The sequence below is a fragment of the Hylaeus anthracinus genome, unplaced genomic scaffold (genome assembly GCF_026225885.1).
Source record: "Hylaeus anthracinus isolate JK02 unplaced genomic scaffold, UHH_iyHylAnth1.0_haploid 3, whole genome shotgun sequence".
Taxonomy (NCBI): Eukaryota; Metazoa; Arthropoda; class Insecta; order Hymenoptera; family Colletidae; genus Hylaeus; species Hylaeus anthracinus.
In genome coordinates this window covers 13373273-13397111 of record NW_026535284.1, presented here as the reverse complement: position 1 = coordinate 13397111, position 23839 = coordinate 13373273, and the positions used below count along the sequence as shown (strand labels likewise).

Sequence of the window (23839 nt, the reverse complement as noted above, 5' to 3'; positions counted from 1 at the left end):
TTTAGCAAACACTCGGAAAATTCGCTGCATCACCTTTCGGGTCGGCGTTCGGCAAACAAGCTCCTGGTTGGAGCGCTTCCAGAAAAGCTGTCGCCGCTCCGCGTAGGCGCCGGCGTCCGATCTTCGAACCAGCACCAAACTTTTCTCTGTTTATTTTGTCGAACCGCGATTATAGGAAGGATTTGGGGCTGAACATTTCTGCGAAACAATCGATGCACCTATGCAATAGGTCCCTCAGGGGCTGTAGCTGTGCTTGCAGCTGCAGTACGGGTTTGGCGATCCCGAGGCACCCGAGCTCAACGAGTACTTCTTACTCAGCAACACCTCCTCGTGTTCAGTAATTATAATTTAAATTATGCCATTGGTATTCTTCAGTTAGGATTCTCAAAAGCAAACAAATTTTCGTTCAACCCATAAATCCTCAACTTCTTGCTCAGTAACACCCACCCATACTCGATAATCAAAGTTCCATAGACATTCGTCACTTACGATTCTCAAGAGCAAACAAATCTTCGTTCAAATCGAGCTTCAACCTGAATTTTCTCCTGGCCTCTTTCTATCCGAACCTGGCTACCATTACAATCCCCACCCTACTGCTTCTGTTTCTCCTCTGAAATTTATTTAAAGGTCGTACCTCGCGAGCCACTCCTGGCCCGCGGGCCACCAGCCCCCGGTCCAGGCGCGTCGCTTTTTGCGCGACGGCTCGTTCCATCGGCGTCTGCGGTCTATGGGGTGGCTGGAAACCGCGCGCGGACCCCGCTCCGTTTTGCCATTTATTCGACGAGCCCAGGCCGACGACGAGCGTCCACCGCGACGGAGCACAATATCGCGAGCAATACAATAACCACAATGGACCGTTTCGGCATCAACCTGTTCCCCAAAGCCGCTCGCTCTCGTTTGAAGTTCCCGACGCCAGGCGCCGCAGACCGCTTCCCCTCGCGATCCTACGACCGAACGAAAGGATTTCTAAATACTCATCCGCGGTATGTATTTGCGGATATCCGCCGGTAGTCGCATGGCCTCTCGAAATACCGTTGCCTCGAGCCAGACACGAGACCAATTTTATCGGAGTACGATGAATAATGCCAGCGTGTACCTACAGGCTTATTGTGGAGTATAATGGCCAATCGCAGGATGCATATAGGAAACGAGGACTTCTACACTAAAATCATAACAAAATGAACGCGAGCCATAAAATGGAGCGTTATCATTACCATAGAATGGAACACTAAAACTGACTTGCTCACCTCTGCTTATGATCGTCTCGTCAATGACGAAGGAAAGGGTTGTAAGGAAGAAATGGTACTCCTCCTGCAATCCGATCCCCGAAAACCTATCGAGCACACAAGCGCATCCACGACGGCAGGCGGTCAAAGAAGCATCTAATTAATTCCATCCAGTGCTCCCAGCTGTACGACACAAGCAATTCCGCCTGCGTTTTCGCGACGCCTTGTTGCGTTCATGCGCGTAGGAGAGCCGGCTAAGCGTTGGTGATTGGTGGCTCGAGGCGAACCGCTGGGAAAAAAAAAGCGGAAACGGTCGTTACCGAAGCGATGGACGCACGAGCAGAGACATTGGCGATCGTTCGGTCGGAAGACGGGAACAGGTTGGAGGTTGGTTATTCACCTCGACGCAGTTCCTCCGGAAGAACGTATCCTCTTAGGCGTAAACAGTGGATACAAGCTTGAAGGCGCTTCGAGTAGTTCTTTGTCGAGGTAATTTAATATTTGGGCAAACATGGTGCAGTTAAGCGATCACGCCCGGTAGTCGACACTTTTAGAGCTTCTGTCTTCGGGAAAACGTTTCCTTCGCTTCCCATTGGATCGCTTCGCTAGATAGGCTTCTTATTTACCTCTGCGATTAAGGTCGCACAAAAATGTGATACGAAAGAGAACAGTGATAACATTCCTAGAAGTAGCTGATAATGTTTTTCGTAAACTGATCTTATCGACGCACCATTGTTGCCGTTGTTAATTTTATCTCCACGATTCCAAGCTCCGCTGTTGGAGTCAGCTGTTCCTAGTCGGAAGAACGCATGGCTAGGCTCGTGACCCACATCCCACTCGCGAGTTTCGTTGCTCTTCACGCTGTGTCGCGCTCGCGATCTCGTCGCGACGATAAGGAGACGGATGTTGCGTACCGTCGCGTCGCTGACGCTCTAATCCAGTTTCCTGCGCGCGAATCCAGACCGGATGCGACACGGATAGCTAATTAGGTGTTTCGCAGCTAACCAAGTTGAATACGTTTTCCTGTCATCGAATTGTTATTGCGGGGGCTCGTAGAATTGCTCCAGGTGAGCGAAGAGTACACAGTGAAAAGAAGTTGTCTTTTAACAATTATCATAGAATTTTATTTAAAAATCAATGTTACCGAAGTTCTTTCCAAACAACCCTTTACGTTAATGCACCTCGAATTTCACTGTTTTTCCGTCTTCCCTCTATTGCACCTTACATGTACGACCCTCTTGCGCTCCTCGCACCTAGGTTCATCTAAAAAAGAAGGGACAACTCCCCCAAGATCTCCAGTCCGTCGACGTTAAACAATTTCCGTCCCGACAATAGAGACGCGTCACTTTGCGCGACGACTTTGTCTACACCCGCTGAATCGTCAGAGTGTCCTGTCGCTCGCATTGTGCCCGCCGACACGAGAACACCCCTGCAAACCCTCGTCGGAGGGCACCACGGTGCAGGCAAAGGGCGCACAACGCGTAGCTTTCGAACCCGGACTCGGTGGGCACGCACACACCCTCCGACCGATGTTTCCTTTTTTCCCCAACGAGTCCCAACCGTGTTCACGGCTCTAAAAGGACGACACGGTTCTTCGTCCTCTTCCCTCCGTTTAGCACCCTCGACGCTCGCTCTTTCGCGCTCTCGTGAAAGGAGTCTGCCACGCACCACGAAGAAAGAAGAGTCGTACTCGAAGAGTGGGGGATTGCTAGCGTAGCAACGCGAATGGAGGGGTGAAATTCTAAGGGTGGGGGAAACCAGCAACGCGATAGTGGATAGAGAGCGAGAACGGTGGGGGGTTAGGCACCGAGCAAAGCCTCCGAGCGATCGGGCGAAAGCAGGGAGCAACAGTGTGCCGCGCGCCGCCGACAAGAGAACGTCGTTAATTGCGTTCCCGTCGTCGTGGTTGCTGAACGCGCGTGTTTCGAGTTCGAGGGTGCGAGAAACTAGCAAGCGCAACGTCCAATTAGATACCCATGCACACGACCTTCCTGAATCGCGAGTTCTCGGTGCGCGAGTGCGACTTCGATGTCATTCTTTTTTTATTTTTTTTCTTTTTGGAGCAGTTCGACTCAGTGAAATTTCCGTGCCTGGTGAGAGATAGGCAAGATCACGAGTGCGACGAGTAGTGGGTCCTTTCCATCCAGTCTGGATTATCGTGCTCGCTGACGACTGTGCTCCAAATCGTCGAGTCGTTTCTCCGCGAAGGGACGAACGTGTGATTGAAGTGATCTATATAGAAGTGAACCGCGACTCGAGAAACGTACGTTCAGTGGCAAAGTGATCGGTGATGAGAGTACAAACGGAGTAATATATTCTTCGGAAGATCGGGAAATCTGAGTTTGCCGGTCGGTGCGCAGAGGGCCAGGACTCCAGCCACGAGGGAGGCCACCACGTTCTCGAAGGAAATGCGCTGCTAGCAAACCGGCAAGGTGTCGCCCGAATTCTTGAGGTACGCGACCACGTCCGCTCGATCTTGAATTCGACGATTTCGTAAAAAAGGCTGGAAACCCCCACAACGGCACGCAGCTACTGTGCATAGGTGGAAAGCAGGCGTTGGCATTGCGTTAATTGATGTTGAAAGCTCGTTTTGCCGAGAAACGCGGCTCCCCAAAGCGTGCAAACACGTAGAGGGTGATCTCGCGAATAGCACTCCTGAGTTTCGGAGTTCCGCGAGATTTCTGTTCTCCCCGAAAGAGGATTATCCGCGAGCGATCCTGAAAACCGGCTGTCCGAGCTGGATATGATTCCCATCGTAAAAAAGTGGAAAGTGGACCCTAGTCGCATCGATTTTGGATTTGCCGTCGGCTCGACCCGCTCCGAAAATCTGCTCGCGCGAAACGACGAGGTCCGTGATCCTTTTGTACCCCGGCGTGTAAACGAGCCTCGTTTCCAGCGAATCGTGCACTGTTTTTTCGGAGTTGAATGCGAAATAGGGTATTACAATAAGAAAGTTTATTTTTGGAGCGATATGCAAGCGTTGTGTAGATCAAAAATTCTCACTAGGTTTCATAAATAGTACGGTTATATGAGAAATCATGCTGCAAGAGAACATCCTATTTGACGTTGTTAGGAAATGGGGTCTAATGAGTCCTCGAATTGTAATTCCTCTTATAGTACTTTATTACATACGCATTGGAATTGGCATTTCTCGAGCTCTTTCTGAAGTGAACTGAACCACTAACGAAAACATACAGGGTCGATAGCCTGAAGCATCGGTGGCTGGACAAGACAAATAAGAAACAGCATCTTGCTTCTCACGAGAATAATTTTTGTAATAAATTTCTATGAAAAATCCAACAGACGTTTCATATCAATTTCGAACCCGCGTAAGATCGCAATTCTGTGCGTCAAAGCGTCCAACCAGCCTGCGACCACGTATTCTAGGGTTGAATCGTCAGATTTAACGATCTCTGGAATTATCTCGCGCGGTCTCGAACCGCCGCAGAAATTTGCTCGTTTTTCGTCGTCGCGGGATTCGCGTCCCGAGATTCACGGTGCAGACATTTTTCCGCGGTTAACGTAATGCGATAGCTCCGATGCGTCCGGATCCAATTCACCGGCAGACCGACGAGAGAAACGAGACGAGACGGAGAGAGGAATTCCGCGTGTGTCGGGGGTGGCGGAGAAAGGCAGAACTTAACGCGGCGAGCAAACAAATAAAGCATCTCCGACGGGAATTGAAAAGAGCCGACGCGCCCGCGAAAATCGATATTCGCGACTCGCCGCGAACCGTCGCGGGATTAACACACTGAAATCTAACGGGGTGCCGATCGATTTTTCGGTAAAATATTTGGTGGCGAATTTGCGAACCAATTTCCTATTATGCGTGCCGTGGCGAGCCTTCCAATTATCCGTGCATTTTTTCGGTAATTGTCGTTTTCAGTAATGGGGAAATTCAAGGTAGCAATTTTTGGCTCGTAAATGGAAAATTTAGTGGTTGGCAAACGGTTTTATTATTATTTTTTTTTTTTTTTTTTTTTTTTTTTTGTCAAAATAATAATACATTCTTTGTTTAGTCTGCTGAGCTATGAAACGTGATTTTTCGGTATTTACCAGGACCGCTGTGTTGATTTTATGTCTCTACCTTTCGCTTTTGTCGCCAATGTTATCGTTATTTGTCCCGATTTCCGTGAAAACCGTTCACCCTGTACGTGGACGCGGGTGCAGGAAGCTTTTCCATCGTTCCTTCGGCAAATTATCACCGCGGCGTTCGCGGCTGGTTACGACGAGGGTTCGTTCACCTGTTGGTTAATTTCCATCGAATCACGGGGGGAATGTTTACTCTCGATTGCTCGCCGTAATGGAGAATTTTCATCACGGTAATTAAGCGAATCCCTTACCGTCGAGAAAACGCGGCGGTTGTTCCATTTGCGAAATTAGCAAGAGTGGCGAAACGTTATCGCCGTATTCTTGGGGTTGGCCGTGTCTCTTTTCGACGTCGACCACTCGAATCGATTTACGGAAACGTGGGGCGAAATTAGAAATGATCTGAAGACTCCTGCGAGTTCGTTCGGATTCAGTGGCGAGAACGTCTGTCGCTGACATTTATTAGGAACTTATGGGGTGAGAATTCGAGCTAAAGGAGTAACTTTCCTCCTCCGAAACGCGACTCTATTTATTTTGGCTCTTCGTCGTGAACCAGAGGCAAGCTAAACCCTTATACGTAAGAAATGAAATCTACAAATGTATATTTTTCTAAGCTACTAGTATATTAACCCCTCAGACTAGACAAACAACATTAAAAACAGTCATAGTGAAATATAGAACAGACCTTGGATTTTTTATTAATAACAATAATGTTCCCGCTGACTGCCTACATTTTTCGATTTTTCAACGAGTATCAATTACTATATCATCGAATAAAATGTAAACAACTCTTGGTGCGTTGTTTGTACGACAAACATTACAATACGAATCGGGTGTATAATCAAATTACGGTACCCGTTCGAATGTTCAATCGAATGGACATTATTAATAAATCACTGCATAGCGATTCTGGCTCGATATCCATTATTTCAATGAAATTTCGTTTATCTCTACCTGGAGCACGCTACGCACTCGTCTTCTCCTATCGTTTTATTCGGTTAATTGGTAATTTTCTACTTCGTCGTTTCGCGTGTAATTTAAAAAATCGTTTGAATTGGTTCGCATGCATCGAGTCATGATTTGATGCCTGGAAGGCCACGGTAGTCGATGAAATTTGAAGTTCAAACGGTAAAAAGCGCACACAATTAGCCTCTAGTTGCGGATGAAACCGTAGGAGTTTCCGATTCCCAAACACGTTCAAAATTCAAAAAGTGACACCCGGTTGGGAACCGACCGATTGAAAGAGTATCTTTTGGATCCGATTTAACGAGAAATTTAAACACGAGCCGGTTCTGTAGCATCTCTGCGCCCTTGTTGGCACTTTTATTTCGAATCTATGCGTTCAGAAGACATTGGAAAGCGGGGACAAAAGAAATGGGGACTCGATAGCAATTAAACCAGCACCAGCGTTTTCCAAACTGTAATTTTTGGTTATTAATACAGATTTTAATATCGTTAATTGTACATGTATCCTCTTTAAGAACCAAGTAGCCATGAATTTAAATGGTCCACTATTTATTACTCCAAAAAGGAAAGTGCTCCATGCTGAAAAGAATCTTGAGAAACGCTGAATTAAATCGTCGAGTAACCGCGAAGTATCCTCCGGTAAATATTTTCAGAACTTTCGATGTCCTCTCGAGAAGTCCTGGTCGCGCCCTGGGCAGTGAGCAGTTCCCGGAAACCGCGACAGATGGAGACACGTGACGGCCCGCGAGGATCGACTTTTTGCCTCGTTCCTCGATAATGCGGTGTTCCTCGCGACAGTTTCCGGAAATATTTGTAACGATAACGATTGCCGCGTTTAGATTAGCCCGCCTCTAATGTTGTTCGAACGATACTACGTCTCGATAACGCTAATTGCTCCCGGGGCCCATTATGTCCCCGAAACGCGCAAGACTCGTAAACTGTTTCTCAAATGGGCCTGGGATCCTCGTTTCCCAGCTGTCGACGAAAGAACTTTCCGAGGCGAATTCTACTAAAAATTTCCAAAGTTCCGCCAACGACTTTGTCGCCGAAGTTTCTGGGGGGCAAAGTGTGGCAAACTAGGTTCGAAAATAGGTGGCTGAGATGGCGTTGGGAGTATTATTATGAGCAAAATTTTAGAAGCTCTTAGAAGACGTTTCGTGGATTAATATAATAATATTCATATTGTTGTACCGCGCTTCCCGTACCAAAGAATAAGGAATCAAACAAGAACACGAATTATTTTCCGTCGAGACTCTTACGACATTTTATTAAATGTATGTTTATTCGTGTCAATTTTTGGTTGGAAACAAATTACGTGGCTTTGAATTTTTCTTAAAAAGTGGAACGAACTTCCTGGACAACTCGATATTATAGAATCTAGTGGTAGACAATTGGACAATAGACAATTTATGTTAGTAATTCTCTAATGGAAATACTTGCACACACATTGGCCAGTTTCAGCGATAGACAATTTTCGTAATAGCACAAAGCATCCAACGAACATCCCCCTATCTCGTACAACAAAAGTGTTCACGTGCTTCATAACCACGCGATATGGATGCTCCAGTCTCGCTAATTCCAGGGTAGTTAGCCCCGACCAGTCAACTGGCTCTTAACATCAAAATAAACCCGTTTCCCACCCCCTTGGCAATCGCCCGCGCCGCGTTGTCTTCTCGTTTCGAATCGAATGAAGAAGCGATGGTTAAAAGAGGGTAGCTAATCACGATCGAGTTAATGGCCGATAAAACGAAGTCCTCCGTACCGAGCACTACTCCCGGCTCGTAAACTCGTTGGAGGAGGGGATGCGTTCGGCGCCCGACGTCTAGCAACCCCTGACACCTGCCCCGCCACTCACCGAATACCTGACTCTCAAAGTCGTTCCCGTACTCGAGGGCCTCGGTTTAATAAAGCACCGGTGAGAAACGCGGAACACGTGCGTGCAAAAGTTCTCCCCACGGAGCTCGCGGGGAGAGGGTGTAACAGCATTCCAGAGGCGAAACGAAGGAAGAAGAAAGTTACGAGGGTGGTTACGTCGGCGTCGCGCCGAACAGGGTGGCTAGGAGTAGTTTTAGATGTCCCGTTTTCTGTCGTGTACGCGTAATATTCCATTTTGGGAAATTGAAGGGGTACAGCCTCGCAGGTGGAGAGGGAAACTCGCGACATTTAGCTGATCTTCTTCCTTTATTATTTTTCTTTATTTTAGTTTCGCGAAGGTATCGGTAGGACGCTTCGACCACGAATTATTTTGGTTTCTTCTCCCTGCGTGGCCACCGCTGTACGCAGTTAGTTACCAATCGTGTAGTCGCTGTATTTACTAACTGTATATACATTTCTTTATTACCCATCGCGATACATCACAGTTACATTGGTACGAGTTCTCCAAGCCTGGTGTACCACCATATCCGCGCGAAATCGAGACACGGGCCTGGCCAGCAATATCGGTAACGGAGCCAACGGGGTTTAACGATAGAATTCCTGGGAAGTGCCCGCTGTACTACCCCGCTTTCCCAGCAAACTTGGATATTGGAAAATAGAGTGAACTTACGTCGAAATGGAACGGTTTCCCCGTTACCGAGACCTGGCGAAGGTTTCCTTGCAGCGGGGGGCGCCTAAATTTCGTTTCTCGGACGCGAGAACGCCGCGCGAGTGAGCGTCGAATTAAACGATCCCCGTCGATAGAACCAACCCGGGTATCGAGAAAACGAAACTGGGGTACCACCCTCGTGAAAATTCGCTCCTTCATAACCTGGCCGCGGAGTAGGGTGTGAAGTTTGCCTCCACGGCTCGCGGGGGTGAAAAGTTTCGCGACAGTTTGCAGCCCCATCGTGTTCAACTTTTGCGGGACCTTCAACGATGTCCAAGGATTGTGACACTCGTGACGAGAGTATCGATGTTGCCCGAGGGGGATGATCCTGCGAGATTGCTGGCTGCTTTGACCCCGATCGTTCCTCTGTCTCCAGAACTACTCCTGTTGTATTGTAGGGGCGGAGAGGGGGATCGATGCCGACTCGTCGCTGCGCAAATATTTAGAGAGCACTCGGTGCATCGTCAGGACTGCGCTTAAAGCGTTTTATAAATTTATCTTTGGAGCTGAACGATCGCGATCGATCGAGGAACCTTGTGCCTCGATCTCGAGGGGGTTGATGGATTCGTTGCAGACATTGGAGCTCCTTACCTCTCGTTACTTCGCTTATAGTCGGTCCCCGAAGTATTCGTACTCTCTGTATCTATTCAAGGAATTTGTCTAAATCACATGTCAATCCTGATGCTTCCAAACAAATTTTTATAATAAATATCTGCATGTGTAAAGTCTGTTTGTGTACATATCTATGAAGCGCATCTAGATGCAAATAGGTTCGGTAGGTTGCGAAATGGCGACAGAGCTTCCTGGGGAAGTACCATTTCCATGTGTTGGATCATTAAACTTTAATATTTTACGAGATATACTTTATACCTTATCTCGGGAAATTACTTTATTAAATTACTACCGTCCCCCCCACTGCACAGTGGTTAACATGTTTCATTAGATTTTTAAATTCCCTTGAAATTATACTCGAGCAGTTAGTTTCAATTTTAATTTTCCTGGGATAGCCACCGTCTTCGACTTCCTCTTTAATCTGTGATGCTATATTCCTAGTAGTCAGAACATTCCGTACATTTCTGCGTTTCGTTGTTCATTTTTATTCTGCTTCGCAAACAAAGGGTTCCCCAGACTCTTTTGTCACTGAAAACTCACCTTCTACTTTCATTATCTAAATTATGCTATTCGTATTTTTTTAAACGAAATCCTGAAACGACTCCGGAAAAGCTTTTACAATCCACCCATCAACTTCCTCGTTATACGCAGGTTAGAATTAAAACTCAGAGTCAGCAGCCTGTATTGTTACATATTCGATGGTTGGTAGGCCCCTTGGTCGATCCACCTCCGAATTCTTGGCTCGAAGAACCCTCCTCGTAGCCTGTAAATCCGCAGAGTGGCCAAGAATCGAGAGGAATCTATATAGCGTGGAAAACGTACGGGAGTCGAAGGAATTAAGTCGCGGCGCCATCCGACGCTCATTTCCATGACGAGCGTCGTTTGCATCCTCTTTATTTACGACTGCTCGCGAGCACGCGGATCGTAAGGCGGGAAAATTATTGCATGTGGGCGGTCCGCGTATTTTCCGATGCCCGCTGATTTACCGATCGTTAAGCTCTACGAATTTACACGTTCCTTTTCACCGATCGCTATTCCCCTCGTGTTTTATTATTCGTCGCGCGCGCCCACGCACCCTACGACCTTTGTTTCAGCTCTGCGAATAAATCTGGGACTTTTATTCCTCGCTTCGAGTCACATTCGCAGTGGGCTCTACTCTTGAAATTGAATCTGACGCGCGGGGGTAGGAATTCTCTTTTCTTTTTTACTTGTTACTTTAATTTTATCAGGATGGTTTGCAAGAGTGAAAGTAAATAACACAAGGTTGTTCAATCTTCGAATTTATTGATCGATACATTACTTTTCCAATAGTATTCCATTGCAAACTAGATTCCACAAACAATAATTAAACTAGCCTCCTGTTGCTCAAGTCAAGAGACCGAATTCCATACAGAATCATGGAATGCTTCTTAGGGTTGCAGCAGTGGAAACTCGTGCAAAATGCTCGGAAGTCTCGGAGTCCCGATACGAAGGAGTCCGATAAAGAATCGCCAGGATGAGTTTGGAAATACCAGTTTGCCCGCATTCGAGGTGGGACGGCGATTGTCGCGGACGCGGTAAGAAGACGGTGGACGTCCGAGACGCGTACGCCGGAAATGTTCTTTTTCTTCGTTGGTGGGAAACGAAGTGACGTCGAAAAGGGACCAGCAGAGAAAATAGTCGGGGATAAAAACATGGGGGAAAAAGGAATGCGTCAGACGGCACGCATCGTCGTCGGTAGCGACGCGCAGCTCCGGGGGATCTTGGGAAACGTTACGAGCAGGAGATCACCCTCCGGGGAATATCACCGGGCGCAGAGGTTATTTCTGGATCGCGAAAACTTTTAATAGCTTTCTGATAGCTTATTGGCCGACCTTATAAATAATTTCATATCTCGCATCGTCCCATCGAGCCTGTCCGCTACTTTTTCCACGACCTCGAGGTTTTTTCTCCACCCCCGCATTGTGCAACGCCGGTGTCCGAAGGTAGAGCGCACCAGGGACCTGAGAAAACTTTGTTCCATGCGAGAGAAATTATTGCCATTACTATTTATTAGGCGGCATGGGCGGTGCGTGGGAGGAACCGCGCAAGGACGGATCGTGTTGCAGGCAAATAGTGAAATATCGCACGTTGGACGACTGAAAAAGAATGTTGTATCTATCGATGAGAGTTATTAGCACTGGGAATTGAGGTGATACTCGTTGGATTACGATCAATTTTTATTTCAAGCTTAGTTTTGGCTTTAGTTTGCCTGCTATGGTACAGAAAAATAAAAAAGATGGTTCACAGGTTGATTGCCACGTTGCCTATATACAGGTGTATAGGTGACAGTGCTGTTTATTGAAGAACTACAAAAATTAATTTTGGAAGTTAAATTTTATGTCAAAGAAAATGAATTTGATGGAAATAATATTGCCTACCCGAGAAATTCTGGAGAATCTTGTCAAAATTATTTACTGGTATTACGTTTAGAATGTCTTTATTACAAAAACAAATAGGTTTTACACTTTACACTTTACACTTTAAACTTTTGTACTTTTACACTTTACAATTTACAATTTACGATGAACAAACGATGTCTCTCTCCCCCCGAGAAAGCGGCATAAACTCCCCATAAAATTCAATTTTCGAATTTAATAAACAGCTGTGTCCGAATCCCTGAGGAAACCGCGAGCACGTGCGTCGCGAGCGTGCAGCGTATGACGGCGGCCATTCAGCGACAGAATTATGAAACTCGTCGGTGCCCTTAATTAAAACCGAGTCGCTGGTCGATTCGAAATCAAACGAAAGTTACGTGAACGCCGAGAGGAAGGTTGGCCAAGCGGGGGTGGTATAACGTAGTAGCAGCTATTGCGGAAACAATCGGTGGAGCCCGGGGGGGTTGCAGCCGCGCCCTTCGCTCGACCCTTCGTTTCGTAACCGCGCGACCACCCTTTTCCGCTGTCCACCTATAAATAACGTTTCTTACGCACGTTGGAGCAATTTTCTCGCGGAGATACCGCCGGAAACGATCCCGGCTGCATGCATAATCGCAACGAGTGTCGGGGTCGAGCTGAAAATTTCGGCCGCAATAATTGCGCGTCTGGGGCGCCGGAACGCGCGTATCTCGTTATCAGATGCCAGGGGAAATTTTTGTTGGGCCGTTCCAAACCCTTCCTGCCCGTTAATAATCCTCTATGCGAACCTTCCGTGCGCCTAAACGCGGGGTTATTCAAATTCAAGATGGACTTGCCATTTGAAGTTTCATTAGGGCTCGCTTTGACACGGGGTCGAAGATTCGTGATAGCTTATATTTCGTTTTAATTCGGTATAATTACGAACGAATCAATCGTAATTTCAGCTCTGATAGGGTTCAGGTTTGGATGACGACATAGAGTGCTTTGTACTCTCAGCGATGTTCCTCGCGAAGTATGACAAATATTGTTGTTTGCGATACGCCGTTGAATGGCGGCTCTAATGGAACGTAAAATAAACATTACATCGCCCCGACATCAGATTTTGCCACCCCGCGAACCCGCCACGCCGTGGGCTATAATTAACGTCTTCTCTCGCATCAACTTTTGCAACGAGCTGTTGCATTCGTGCGCAATTTACATCGTTGATTTCGATATTAGTTTCATCCCCTACCGAACCGTCTATCGGAATAATCCTTCGGCTTGTCGGATATTTCGTATCGTTCCAAATCAAGAATCCTCATCCGTACATTGTCTTGTAATTTAATGAACATTTAGTATCGTTTCAAACATTTCGTTTTCGGACATTTCGTATCCTTTCAAATTAAGGATCCTCATCCGTACATTGTGTCGCAATTTACGAAAGAACCCGAAAACTGCAATACTAAATCCCTACACATTACCAAGAGTATCAACAACCAATTAGCTTTCTTTAAAAGGAAAACATTCCTATACGAAATATTCCGCTTGCCAGCGACGTTCCCACGCGCGATCAATCTCAACGCGTTGGATCACGGCTCGATGTCAATGACAGCGCCAAGGGGTCTAATCTCCGGCAACCTGTTCCCCAGCAGTTATCGCTAATTTGAACGACACATCCCGTCGAGAGGGACGCCTGTTCCGCGTTTAATCGTCGCGTATCGCAAGTATCCCGTCCAGCGGCGTTCGACGCGAATAAACAGTCTCTACGAGGTGCTTCGTTCCGTGTGGTCCGGCAGGTTGAGACTGGTAATCGTCTATCCTCGCATAAACGCGAAGAGGACGAAGACGAGGAAAGAACGCCGCGCCGTAAAGGATGGGAGTATTACCATAGAGGACGCACCGCGTCTTTTCCATGGGAGTTATGCCCGTGACGTAATGAAATTACGTTGCATCGAGCATTGGGTCATAAAGAGGACGTCACCGCGCCCTTTATGGTCGCTGGTCCATCTCCAAGGGATACGTTTCGGCCGTTTCTCGCGGAGAATGCGGCATCGTAATTTCGTTATCGCTCTTTGTCCTCGTTTCCCTTCCTTGCTCGCGGGATAATTGGTTCTTTTGATTAGAAACATCGCGGACAGAGGAAAGAATTGTTCCGACGAACACTCGGTGGGCAACTGGAGCAGAGACACTCTCGAACGATTTCACGGTGGATCGGAGCATTGCGAATCGTCAGAGAAATCAGAAAGACATTTCTCTATGGTCGACGAGAACTTGAAGGAGGCTTCGGGAAAGGGGAGTCGTTGCAGCGTGACTCGAAAGCGACCAAAATGGATCCTCTCGGCGTGGGTCGAGCGTGTGCCGCGCGCGAGGAAGGGAATTGATGAGTGCCGGTGGACGACGCCGGGTCAGAGAAAGCGGACAAATTGAGAACGATGTGGGAGGAAAACACTGTTTAAAAAGTATCCCAGGCGGTCCTCGAGCATCGACGATACCTCGGAATCCATGAAATTTACTACGCTCGTGTCTATAACATAACAGCTCATATTTGTGTCACTAATGCAAGAATTTAGTTTTAAAAGAAGCGAACTCCTATAACGTGCTTATAACGTATTTCGGTGCAAGGAATTTGTCCGTGCCAAATAGAAACGTGTCGACGAATCGCGCCGCGTATTTGCAAACAGCAATAATCATCTTCGCCAGGTGTATTCAGTTTAGGCAGCGAAGCAGGAACGATAACCCCTCGAACGCGTGCGTTGGTCGAATTTGTATCACTTAACCGGGAGATACGGGACTCGGTGCGCGACGCTAATGCTGAAATAATGCTACACTGGACGCTAGGTACTAACACGCAACTACATTCTGGCCATATCGAAAATCCAACCGGTCCCTGTCGATGCATCGTTCCACCACGTTGAAATTCTTAAGAGAACAGAGTAACAATTCCAAAGCGAGGAATCTCTTCTTTATGCATCTTCCTAAAAAACGATTCTGCCTCTGAATTTTTCATACAAATTTTCACGAATTTTCTATACAGCCCAATGCGACAACAGACAAAGTCTACATCCTTTTTAGGATAAATTTAAAGCTCGAGACGCAAGGTAAATATTCCATCACCACCGTCCCACGCCAGGATGTTTTCATCGACAGTGTTTGGCTGGTCGTGTCACCGAGGAAAGCTCTGCGCGTCGTTACCGAGGGAATTATTCATACGCCATTTCGGACGCGGCAAACGTTAGGCGTTCCGTCTTTTTTCTTCGCCGGGCAACGCTCGCTAATGACCGTATTTGCGCAATTACCGCCGGGACCAGGCGTACTTGGAGTCGCAGTTTTCTCCGCAGAACTGCGAACGAGATTAACACCGTTTTCCTACCATCCCCGTGTCTTCGGTTTCGGGGGTTCCCCGTCGAAAATATCGAAGTTCTGGGTAATTATTACGAACGAGTTAAAAAGTCCATTCAGCGTTACACGTCGAGCTCGGAAAGTTTACCTCGCCCCCGACGATGATAAATGCCGCGAAACGAAATACCATCGCCGCGACTGCGAGCTTAATAATAATAATTAATGCTCGAAGTTTGCGACGTCGAATCGCGCGTCGAGATCTCGAGACGTTCTCGAATTAATCTCGTCTACTTTCGGTTCGTCCCTCGCCGCTGGGATCCACACCACCGACGACTTGGGTAGCGACGCGCGACCGATGGACGGCGAGAAAATTTGCTTTTTTAAAACGATTATCCGAACGCTTCGGCCGGCGACGGCCTCGAAAGTGGATTAACGCAATTTTCGCGACGTTTCGAGGCCGGTCCGCGCTAATCCGATTACTTAACGTCAGAACTCGACAAGAGCGATTCGCGGAACGCTCGAGTTTCCCCGCGGGATTAAAACGAGTTAATTTAAACTTTCCCTCCCCCGACGACGGAGGCGTCGTCGCGCGAAGATCCACTCGATGGACATTTTTCAGTCGAGCGCTTCCAAATACGACCCCGCGACCGACAGGTCGCTTTCAACGAGCTTCGTCTCGGGTCACCTAATCTTAGAGTTCATTGTTACCGTAGTAACCAGTGGCAGTCGTCGACGGCTCGCTCTTGTCCTCTCCTTTCGCGGGGTTCGATTTTATCGTTCAATTTCGATAACACTTCGGGTCTCGAGGAAGGCGGTCGACGTTTAATCGTTCACTGGCCAATTCAGCGAACGAGCACATTTCGCGTGCGCGTTAAACGAATCCAGCCAGCCATAAAATACCAGACACGGAGCGACATTCGTTTCGGAAGATATAGCGCGCGACGGCTGTCGCGAATTTCGCTACGGGAGCAGCGACGTTATGAAATTTCGCGCAAACCCGTCCCTGTCCCCATCCGCTTCCGTTCTTTTTCCAGCTCGACGTTCGCGCGTATGCCAGCGCGCGTGTAGGTTCGGCCGAATTTTCATAATGAAATTACCGGATATGTCACGCGCGCGAAAACGCGCTCGACCGACCTCCCACGCGTTTTCACGCTACGCGTCGCCATCAACGTCCACCTACCCGCGTCCAAACACTTATCCTTTTTGATATCGAGGAATAGACGCGCTGGGGATTCCCCACGCGGGCGGCAAAATTCATTGTGCGATATTTCGCGTGGCTAATGCGGGATAATTGTGCGATAGGGGCACGACGTAGACTCGTTGCTGTGGGCACAGCTCCATCAGGCTGGATGGAAAACGTCTTTGTTGAAGCCGGAGGAATTGGCTTGAGACGAGGCATCCCACGTGGTCTCGTGGGTGATGTTAGGAAGACAGTCGATGAGGAGGAACACGGAATCGTGGTCTAGACTTTACCGAAGTTTTTGATAAGCTCATCCTAACCACGTGTTAAGCAAACTGTTTGGTTTGGCTTGCTCAAACATTGCTATCAACTGGTTTCGTGCATACTCCTGGCGCTCTATCGAATTACGTGCACCTCTAAGAGAACGTTCTCGATCCTCTGTTGTTCTCCACACCTTCCACTCTATTGCTAGAGAAATGTGCGCTGTACTCTGATGACCTACTGATCCAGTTGCACTGATATTACGATAATCTAAAGGAAACTCTGCGAAAAATCAGAAGAGAGACAAAATTTCAAAAATTTTTAGACCTAGTTTGGGTTAACCTACTACTACATCTGACCGCAACAGTACGTCCTCGCTTTTGCAGACTCAGTAAATAGAATCAGCCATCAGTGGACAGACACGGCCAAACGTGCTCACTACCGCGCTCGCATAGAACGGTCTATCTAATTATAATAACGAACTATTCTCGGAAAATTTATACACACATTTTATTCGTACCACGAATGCAGCAGCCAGCGATACCAACACTCCTTTGCCCCGGAAATTGCATTATACGTTTGAACCGCATTAATTGCTGTTCGCGCTCTGTTTGCTCGCCGCTATTATCCTACCCAACGAAAGTTTCCCAGGCTCGTCTATTTTTCAAACGACTATTCTGGCGGGGTTTTCGAATTTTTCCGAGCCGCGAAATCCTCTTATCATCGCGACGCAGTGGTTTATAATGACGCTTAATTAATGCAATAATAACGACCGCGTTCCACGCCGTTGCGTTCACAGCGCGGACACTGTTATATTTCTCCGCAACGCGAATTCTTCTCGACGTGTTTTCCATTATTCACCGTCGTCGACGGGAATCGCGGCATAAAATACCTGATTAGGCGAATTTCCATCCGACGACGGCCGCCGAAACTAAGCCGAAACTGTCCACTGGTCCGACCCGTTGGTTACACGCGGCCGAGGGCAGCTATTTATTACCAACCCTCGCGCGTTTTCGTCCCGCGGGATAAAAACGCACGCGTTTTTTTTTTTTTTTTCGCAGAGCACAATTTTATTAGAGACGACATTTCTCGCGGCGCATCATTTCTAATTTCCGAATTTGGCCGAATTTTCACGACGACACCGGTTTCTAGTTCAGCTCGGAATCCGTTGTCGCTATTTCGAGCAACGGGGGCTTGTCGACGCGGCCACCGCGAGATTTATCGCGCGAAATCGTACGACGCGGTTCCAATTAACTCTCGAGCAATTCCTGACCGAGTCTGACTGCTTTACGAGTGCGACCGCTTCCTGGTGGCCTATAAAACAATCGCCGATGCGTTGGCAGAATACACGCTCGACCAGAAGACCGTAGGTTGCACGTCCAGCGGGTGGGTATTATTTTTTTACGCGAGGAAATGTAACGTGTGACAGCTCTGATTTCATCGTTGTCGTTCCTAAGATTCTAGATCCCAAAGTTCTAGGTTCTAGGTTTCTACGGTTCTTCTCACGGTATTGGGAATGGCTTGGGTGTATCGGGGACAGAATTAAATAAAAATCACGCGACCGGAGGACTCGGTCCGCGCGGAGCCGAGCCAGAAACGAGATGAGCGGTTCTTGGAGCTCGGTTGGCTGCTCGTCCGCATTCTGCTCTGCATGTGAATGAGAGCACCGCGAAGGCTGGGCGGCTCGGGGGTGGAAAAGAAACGGAGTAGCTCCGTGGGGTTCCAGCGTCGTCGGGCGTCGAGGTAGAACATCGGCCGAGCCAAGAAACGGAACGGAAGGAAGGCTGCATTTATTAAACTGAGCGCGGACGTGTTCCTCTTCCTCTTCCTCGGCTTCATCCACCTACGCGTCGGTCTTCTTTCCTTTTTCCGATCCCCTTTCCCACCTCGTTCCTCTCGCTATTGCGCCGCCGCGCGCCAACCAGCGCCAGGTCGCTTAGCGTAAAATAGTAGCTCGATACCCTCTTCATCATCGTCCTCTCTCTTTCTTCTCATCGCGGAGCTTGCTCGGGAATCGAATATCAACGACGACGACCTCGAACTTTCCTTTTAAAAAAATTCAACCCCCTCCGTGTTTGTTCCGCGAAAGTTCAGCGATGAGTTTTCAGGAAGTTTAAGAAGTTTAGGGTTTCATTTTATTTGTTAGAGGGTAGGAGATCATCGAAGGAGGTTAACTTGGTCCATGTAGGTGATAGGCTCCACGATAACAGACTCGTCAGTATCTACTGATGCTTTTACGAAGGACGTTCCACCCTCGGCATTCTAGCGTACAAGAATCTCCGTCCTCCGAGCGTTCGATTAGCGTTCATGAATCCACTTCGTCGTCGTTAGTGTCGCGAATGCACTATAATCTCAAAGCGCCCCGCCCCATTGATTCAGGCCAGCGGACCATTGTCCACCCTGATCACCTCTCCAGCCAACCCCCGGGTACAATAGGCGCATCCCTTATCGCAACGCCAATAAAGAAAGCCTCGACGGATGAGGAGTGGGAATCGATCACCGAGATCTCCGGGACGGATGACGAATAGAGACAGCGATCGTATCTGGATATACGCCGCGCATCCTCGGTCAGAAGGACGCTCGCCAGGGGTTGCGGAGAGGCCGAAACAATTAATCAAGGGAATACAATCGTGTGTGCCAGGGCGGGAGGTCCCCGGATAGGAGCGAGACGAAAACCGGTGGCGTGACTGATTCATTATGAGACTGTAATTAAGTCCCCGATATTAGCATACCGACTGGGTAGGCCGTCGCGGTCGACAGTCGGCACCGACTGGAACGACTTGACCCCGAAGTCGATTCCCATGCTAACGAGTCGCGGAGACGCACACCCGTCGGTGTATATTACGTCGAAAAAGTAAACAGCCCTTCATTTATTTCTGATAGATGCACCTCTTAAAAAATTACAGACACTATCGTCTAGGGCGAATCTCCTTATTTGTGAAGAAAGACCAGTTTTCCTCGAAAACTACACTATTGGGATTTTTTTGATTTTTTCCATAGTGATGTTAGTCTAAAAGTACATTAACTGGAACCAGAAACGTATACAAGTCAAAACGCAAGTTGTGTTGAGACTATTTTTCTGCGCAGCTCGAATTTTATTCTTCTTTTATAATCGCGTGCCTCAAAGAGTTAAAGGCCAATTACTTCCCGGTATCGTACTGCAAAACCCTCGTTGCACCTAATACTCCACCAGACTCGTATCTCTCGATTACCCACCGAAATCCACCCTTTCCCGTTATCAATTTAACTCTAGGTCGCAAACTTTCTCGGTCAACCGACATTTTTTTTTCCAAGCCTTGAAACCATCCTTCGCTCTGTTTTCCCTAGACGATACTCGCTGCTAACGAGTTTATGCGAGCGACGACCCCTCCGTTGTCCCTTCCGTACCGTGGTTCACGTCACTGTTCTTTTTCCCTTCGTTTCCCCGTGGTTCGTCGACGCACACCGTCCGATCGCGGTAACGAGATTTCTACCGACGTTTGATCGCGTTTTCCTGTAGGCGTTTTGTACCTTGGACAGGACACTGGAATCCTTGTAATTAGATTTCAAGGATCCCTATTTGATGGTTTCAAGGTTCAGAGTACTATTGCAGCGTTGTCCTCAGTTGTCTGAGTTGTCCTTCAAGTTGCTTCTGAGCTTCGATCACAAATTATAAGTTCTCCTTTAACACGTTGATCGCCACGTGAACTCTACGTGAGTAACGCGGCGATGAACGTGTTAAAACTAACGTGTTTTCCGGCCAGTTTGCGCTATAAATAAATAAAAGGTAAGACGAAGTAGCTCGCGCACGATCGGAAACGGGAAGGAATAAATTACCAGCGGCATTCGGGAGGAGATAAAGCTTCTTCCGCGAGCCGATTAATAGTTCTGTCAATAAGATTAATCGACCGTTGATTTTCCGTGTGGTTTTCAGCACGCTGAGGTGGAGGATGGAGGAGCTGGAGACGTTGGAGAGCACGGAGTGCCCCGAGTGCCCGGGTCCACCCCCTGAGTTCCGGTTGCCGCCACCCCCTCGGCCACCCTTCCTCACCGACGGCACCTTCTGCTCGGAGGAACCCCTCACCGAGATCGAAGACTGCGTCGCCATTCCGGTGAGTTCGACTTTTCCCAGCGATTTTTGGCCCTGTCAACCTCCACCCCCCTAACTCGGCGGAGGATAATACAGCTGGAAAGGAAAGTTGCACCCTTCGCTTTGAAAGACTTTTCCGTGGACGGCGAAATTAAGCACCCCCTAAATCGCCTTTCCTCGACCCGTCAACGGGAGAGCGCGTTCGTTAATTCTTGACTCAACTTCCGGCCCGTACTCATAATCTTCGACTCGATCTTCCGCTAACGGCTTACGTCGACTTCTACGCTACTTGTACCCGCTCTCGCCCATCTTCGAGGAAACTCGCGGCGCAGATTATAAAATATTTCCCGATGTAATTCGCGCTTTCCGAAGTCCTCGAACGTTCCGTCTTAACGCCGCGCTTCTAAAACCTTCAGACGCGATTAAACGGTGAATACATGGCTACGTTTTTCCTGACTTGTCGCGATTAAACATTTAGTCGAAATCAATCGTGATTAGTTGACTATCAGAATTAGAATATGAATTGTTTAGTTTGTCGGAACTGGAATTTAAGAGAGGGCGAAAAGAGATTCGACCTACACCTCATCCTAATCTCAGGGAGGTATGGTTAACGGGCACCCGGACAGACAAAATGTTCAGAGAGAGGGAGAATTCAATTAAGGACGCTCGATGCGTTTAACGCCCCGTAAAGCCAGAGGAGAGAGCGCAAAAACCAGCGAGGCTTTCCTTCGAAACTCGCGGGATTTGCATGTGCACAAGGGAAATGTTCGCGCGCGTGCGGGTGTCTCGTTCGGTGTAAACGGTCGGGCGACTCGCTCGGCGTGCGCCTCGCGTTAAATTATTATTTTAGATTAAACTCTCGCTCGCTGCAAGACACTGCTCGATATTAAAGTGATTTAATATAACGCGCCCCCGGGGACGAAATTAGAAATTATAAACGGGGATGGTCGCTGTAAATAACACTGGAATTTGCGTGGGTTACACCCGCCGCGATTAAAGCGATCGGCTCTCGAATCGTTTGTCTTCCACCCACATCGACTTTAGATGCGCCACTGATACGAGATTTTATTCAAATCTAAATTGGAAAGGTACATTCAGCAATAATGAAACTAACCTCGAGCAATGCCATTAATATGCACATGAATTTACAAATAATTCCTGTGTGTCTTTCAATCTGTTCGTATTTAAAAAGCATCGCACGATGACAGTATACGAGTGTCTAATAAAATCGAGGAATCCGTGATGGACCTTTTCAATCACGTGTTTAATTCGATTAAAAGACGAAATTGTACGTGGTTGTAATGTAGGACACGCCAACGTGTATCGCGAAGCGTTATTAATCCTGAAAGAATTTCGAAATCGGAGCATCGCCGATCGTGCTGTCAACAAGGTCTCTAATATCTGGAGTGATTCGTTCGTTTACAAAATGGAGAGTGACGCATCGTGGGAAGAAATTTCAACGCTGGTATGCGAGAGTCATGTATAATCGATGCATCGACGCGTCAAAGCTCTGACGCGAGCACGTGGAGTTCTCGTGATATAATCAAATATTCATTTTCTGTACGAGATACGTGCTGATAAAAGTAGGCGAAAATGTGTTTCAACGGGTCAGGATAGTGGAATATATTTCACCAGGTTTGCTGATTTATTCTGTATTCTGTAGGGGGATAAAAATATTAAAATTCTGCTCCACTTCTTTTGTCGAAGGCCAAAGTGGTTCTTTTCAATGATTTTCACCAAACAAATTCAACGAAGCTGTCCGTGGATGGTTAATTCCGAGAACCTACCGAATCCACTTAACGGAGAAATCTAAAAAATAATAGCTATACGTGAAGAAACGAGGGATCATTCATAACTCTTTGGAACGATTTGTTAAGTATCGACTAAATTTATTCGGAACCATTAGTGGAGTACTCGGTCAAAATCGTATTGAAATCGCTTCGGTGCCCCAGAGGAAAATGGGCCACGAAGTTCGGGCATTTTACATATGAATAGTCGTAGGTTTAGCTTTCTAACTCGACCAATAATGTTATTCCAGATACTCGAGTTAAAGAAAGCTCTCTAACTCCTGCAGACCATTCTCCAAGACTTTCTATTTCTATATCCAACTTCAATCTACATTTTCTAAGCAAAACATCTGAAAAAATAATTCGTGAAACAATTTCAGAACTAAAGGTTTCCTCGTCACTCTAAAAAGATTCGAGACACCAATGAGGAGAATTTGTGGATTCCTTTCGAGTTTACCTCTTGGGGAAGCGACAGAGATTCCCACGAAATGACCGACCGCTTAATCGCAACGAAACGGAAGATAAATTTCGAGCCACGGACGGCGTCGCGGAGGATTCTCCAATTACGCGTAATGATGTAAAATCGTCGGGCGATAATGGGTCCCCGGGTTCACGGGACGGGAGCGAGACACGTGTTCTCTATTAATAGGCCCGTGCCGTTTTTACCCCGGTCGGGTCGTCGTGAGAGGAAAAAACGAGAGGACGGGAGGACGATGAAAAAGAGGAGGCGTCGGCAGACCGATGGCGCCTGTCAGGGGTAAATACGGTTTTTTAACACGCAGCCTAAAGACAATAACAGAAACAGAGCTGTTTCGGCGTCCCTCGTACGAGCCCTTCTCGATTTACCCCGAGCTGGCGACCGCCGCGAGCTCGAGCGATTACTCTTCCGGTAGCTCGTTTTCAAGGTGGTTCGTTGGACGCAAAAGTTAAGCTCCAGGGGCGTTAAAGTGCCGCTACTGGCGCCAGTATTTTGCTCGCACGCCGTGCCCTGGAACAGGTGCCTAATAAACACGATGAGGAGATTTATAGTAAAGTGACGTTTCGCTGGATGATTGTAGTCCACGCGTATATCGAGAGCTCAATGAAATAGCGTGTTTCGAAGCGTATCCTTTTCTTCTTTTTCTGTCTCACCACCACACATGCGATCGATACTTGCAACTGTTTCACCCAAGACCAGTTGCACGCCCGATCGTGTCGGAAAAAGTTTCGAATCCAGGTTTAATTACAGCGCAATAATTTCCACGATCGCGTCGCCTAAGCTAAAGTTTGCCATTGTTCGCAACAACCAATAACAGGAGTCGACAAGGGGATTAATCCGACGGCGGAGATTTATCGAGGCGCGGTCGGTGGAAAAATGAAGCGTTTCGGTGTC

At 47.7% G+C, this 23839-nt stretch overlaps 1 protein-coding gene across 3 annotated transcripts in view; it reads left to right on the top strand.

Moving 5' to 3' along the window:
* The window catches only part of LOC128894111 (uncharacterized), a 257394-nt gene that overhangs the window by 168148 nt on the left and 65407 nt on the right, over positions 1–23839 (top strand). For 2 of the 3 annotated variants that reach the window (XM_054155580.1, XM_054155582.1), the window contains one exon: positions 20525–20702. In XM_054155580.1, coding sequence (XP_054011555.1) covers positions 20541–20702 — 162 coding nt within the window. In that variant the 5' untranslated portion in view covers positions 20525–20540. Of the gene's footprint in view, positions 1–1930; positions 3679–20524; positions 20703–23839 lie in introns of those variants that run through there. The other variant, XM_054155581.1, reaches the window with a different exon arrangement.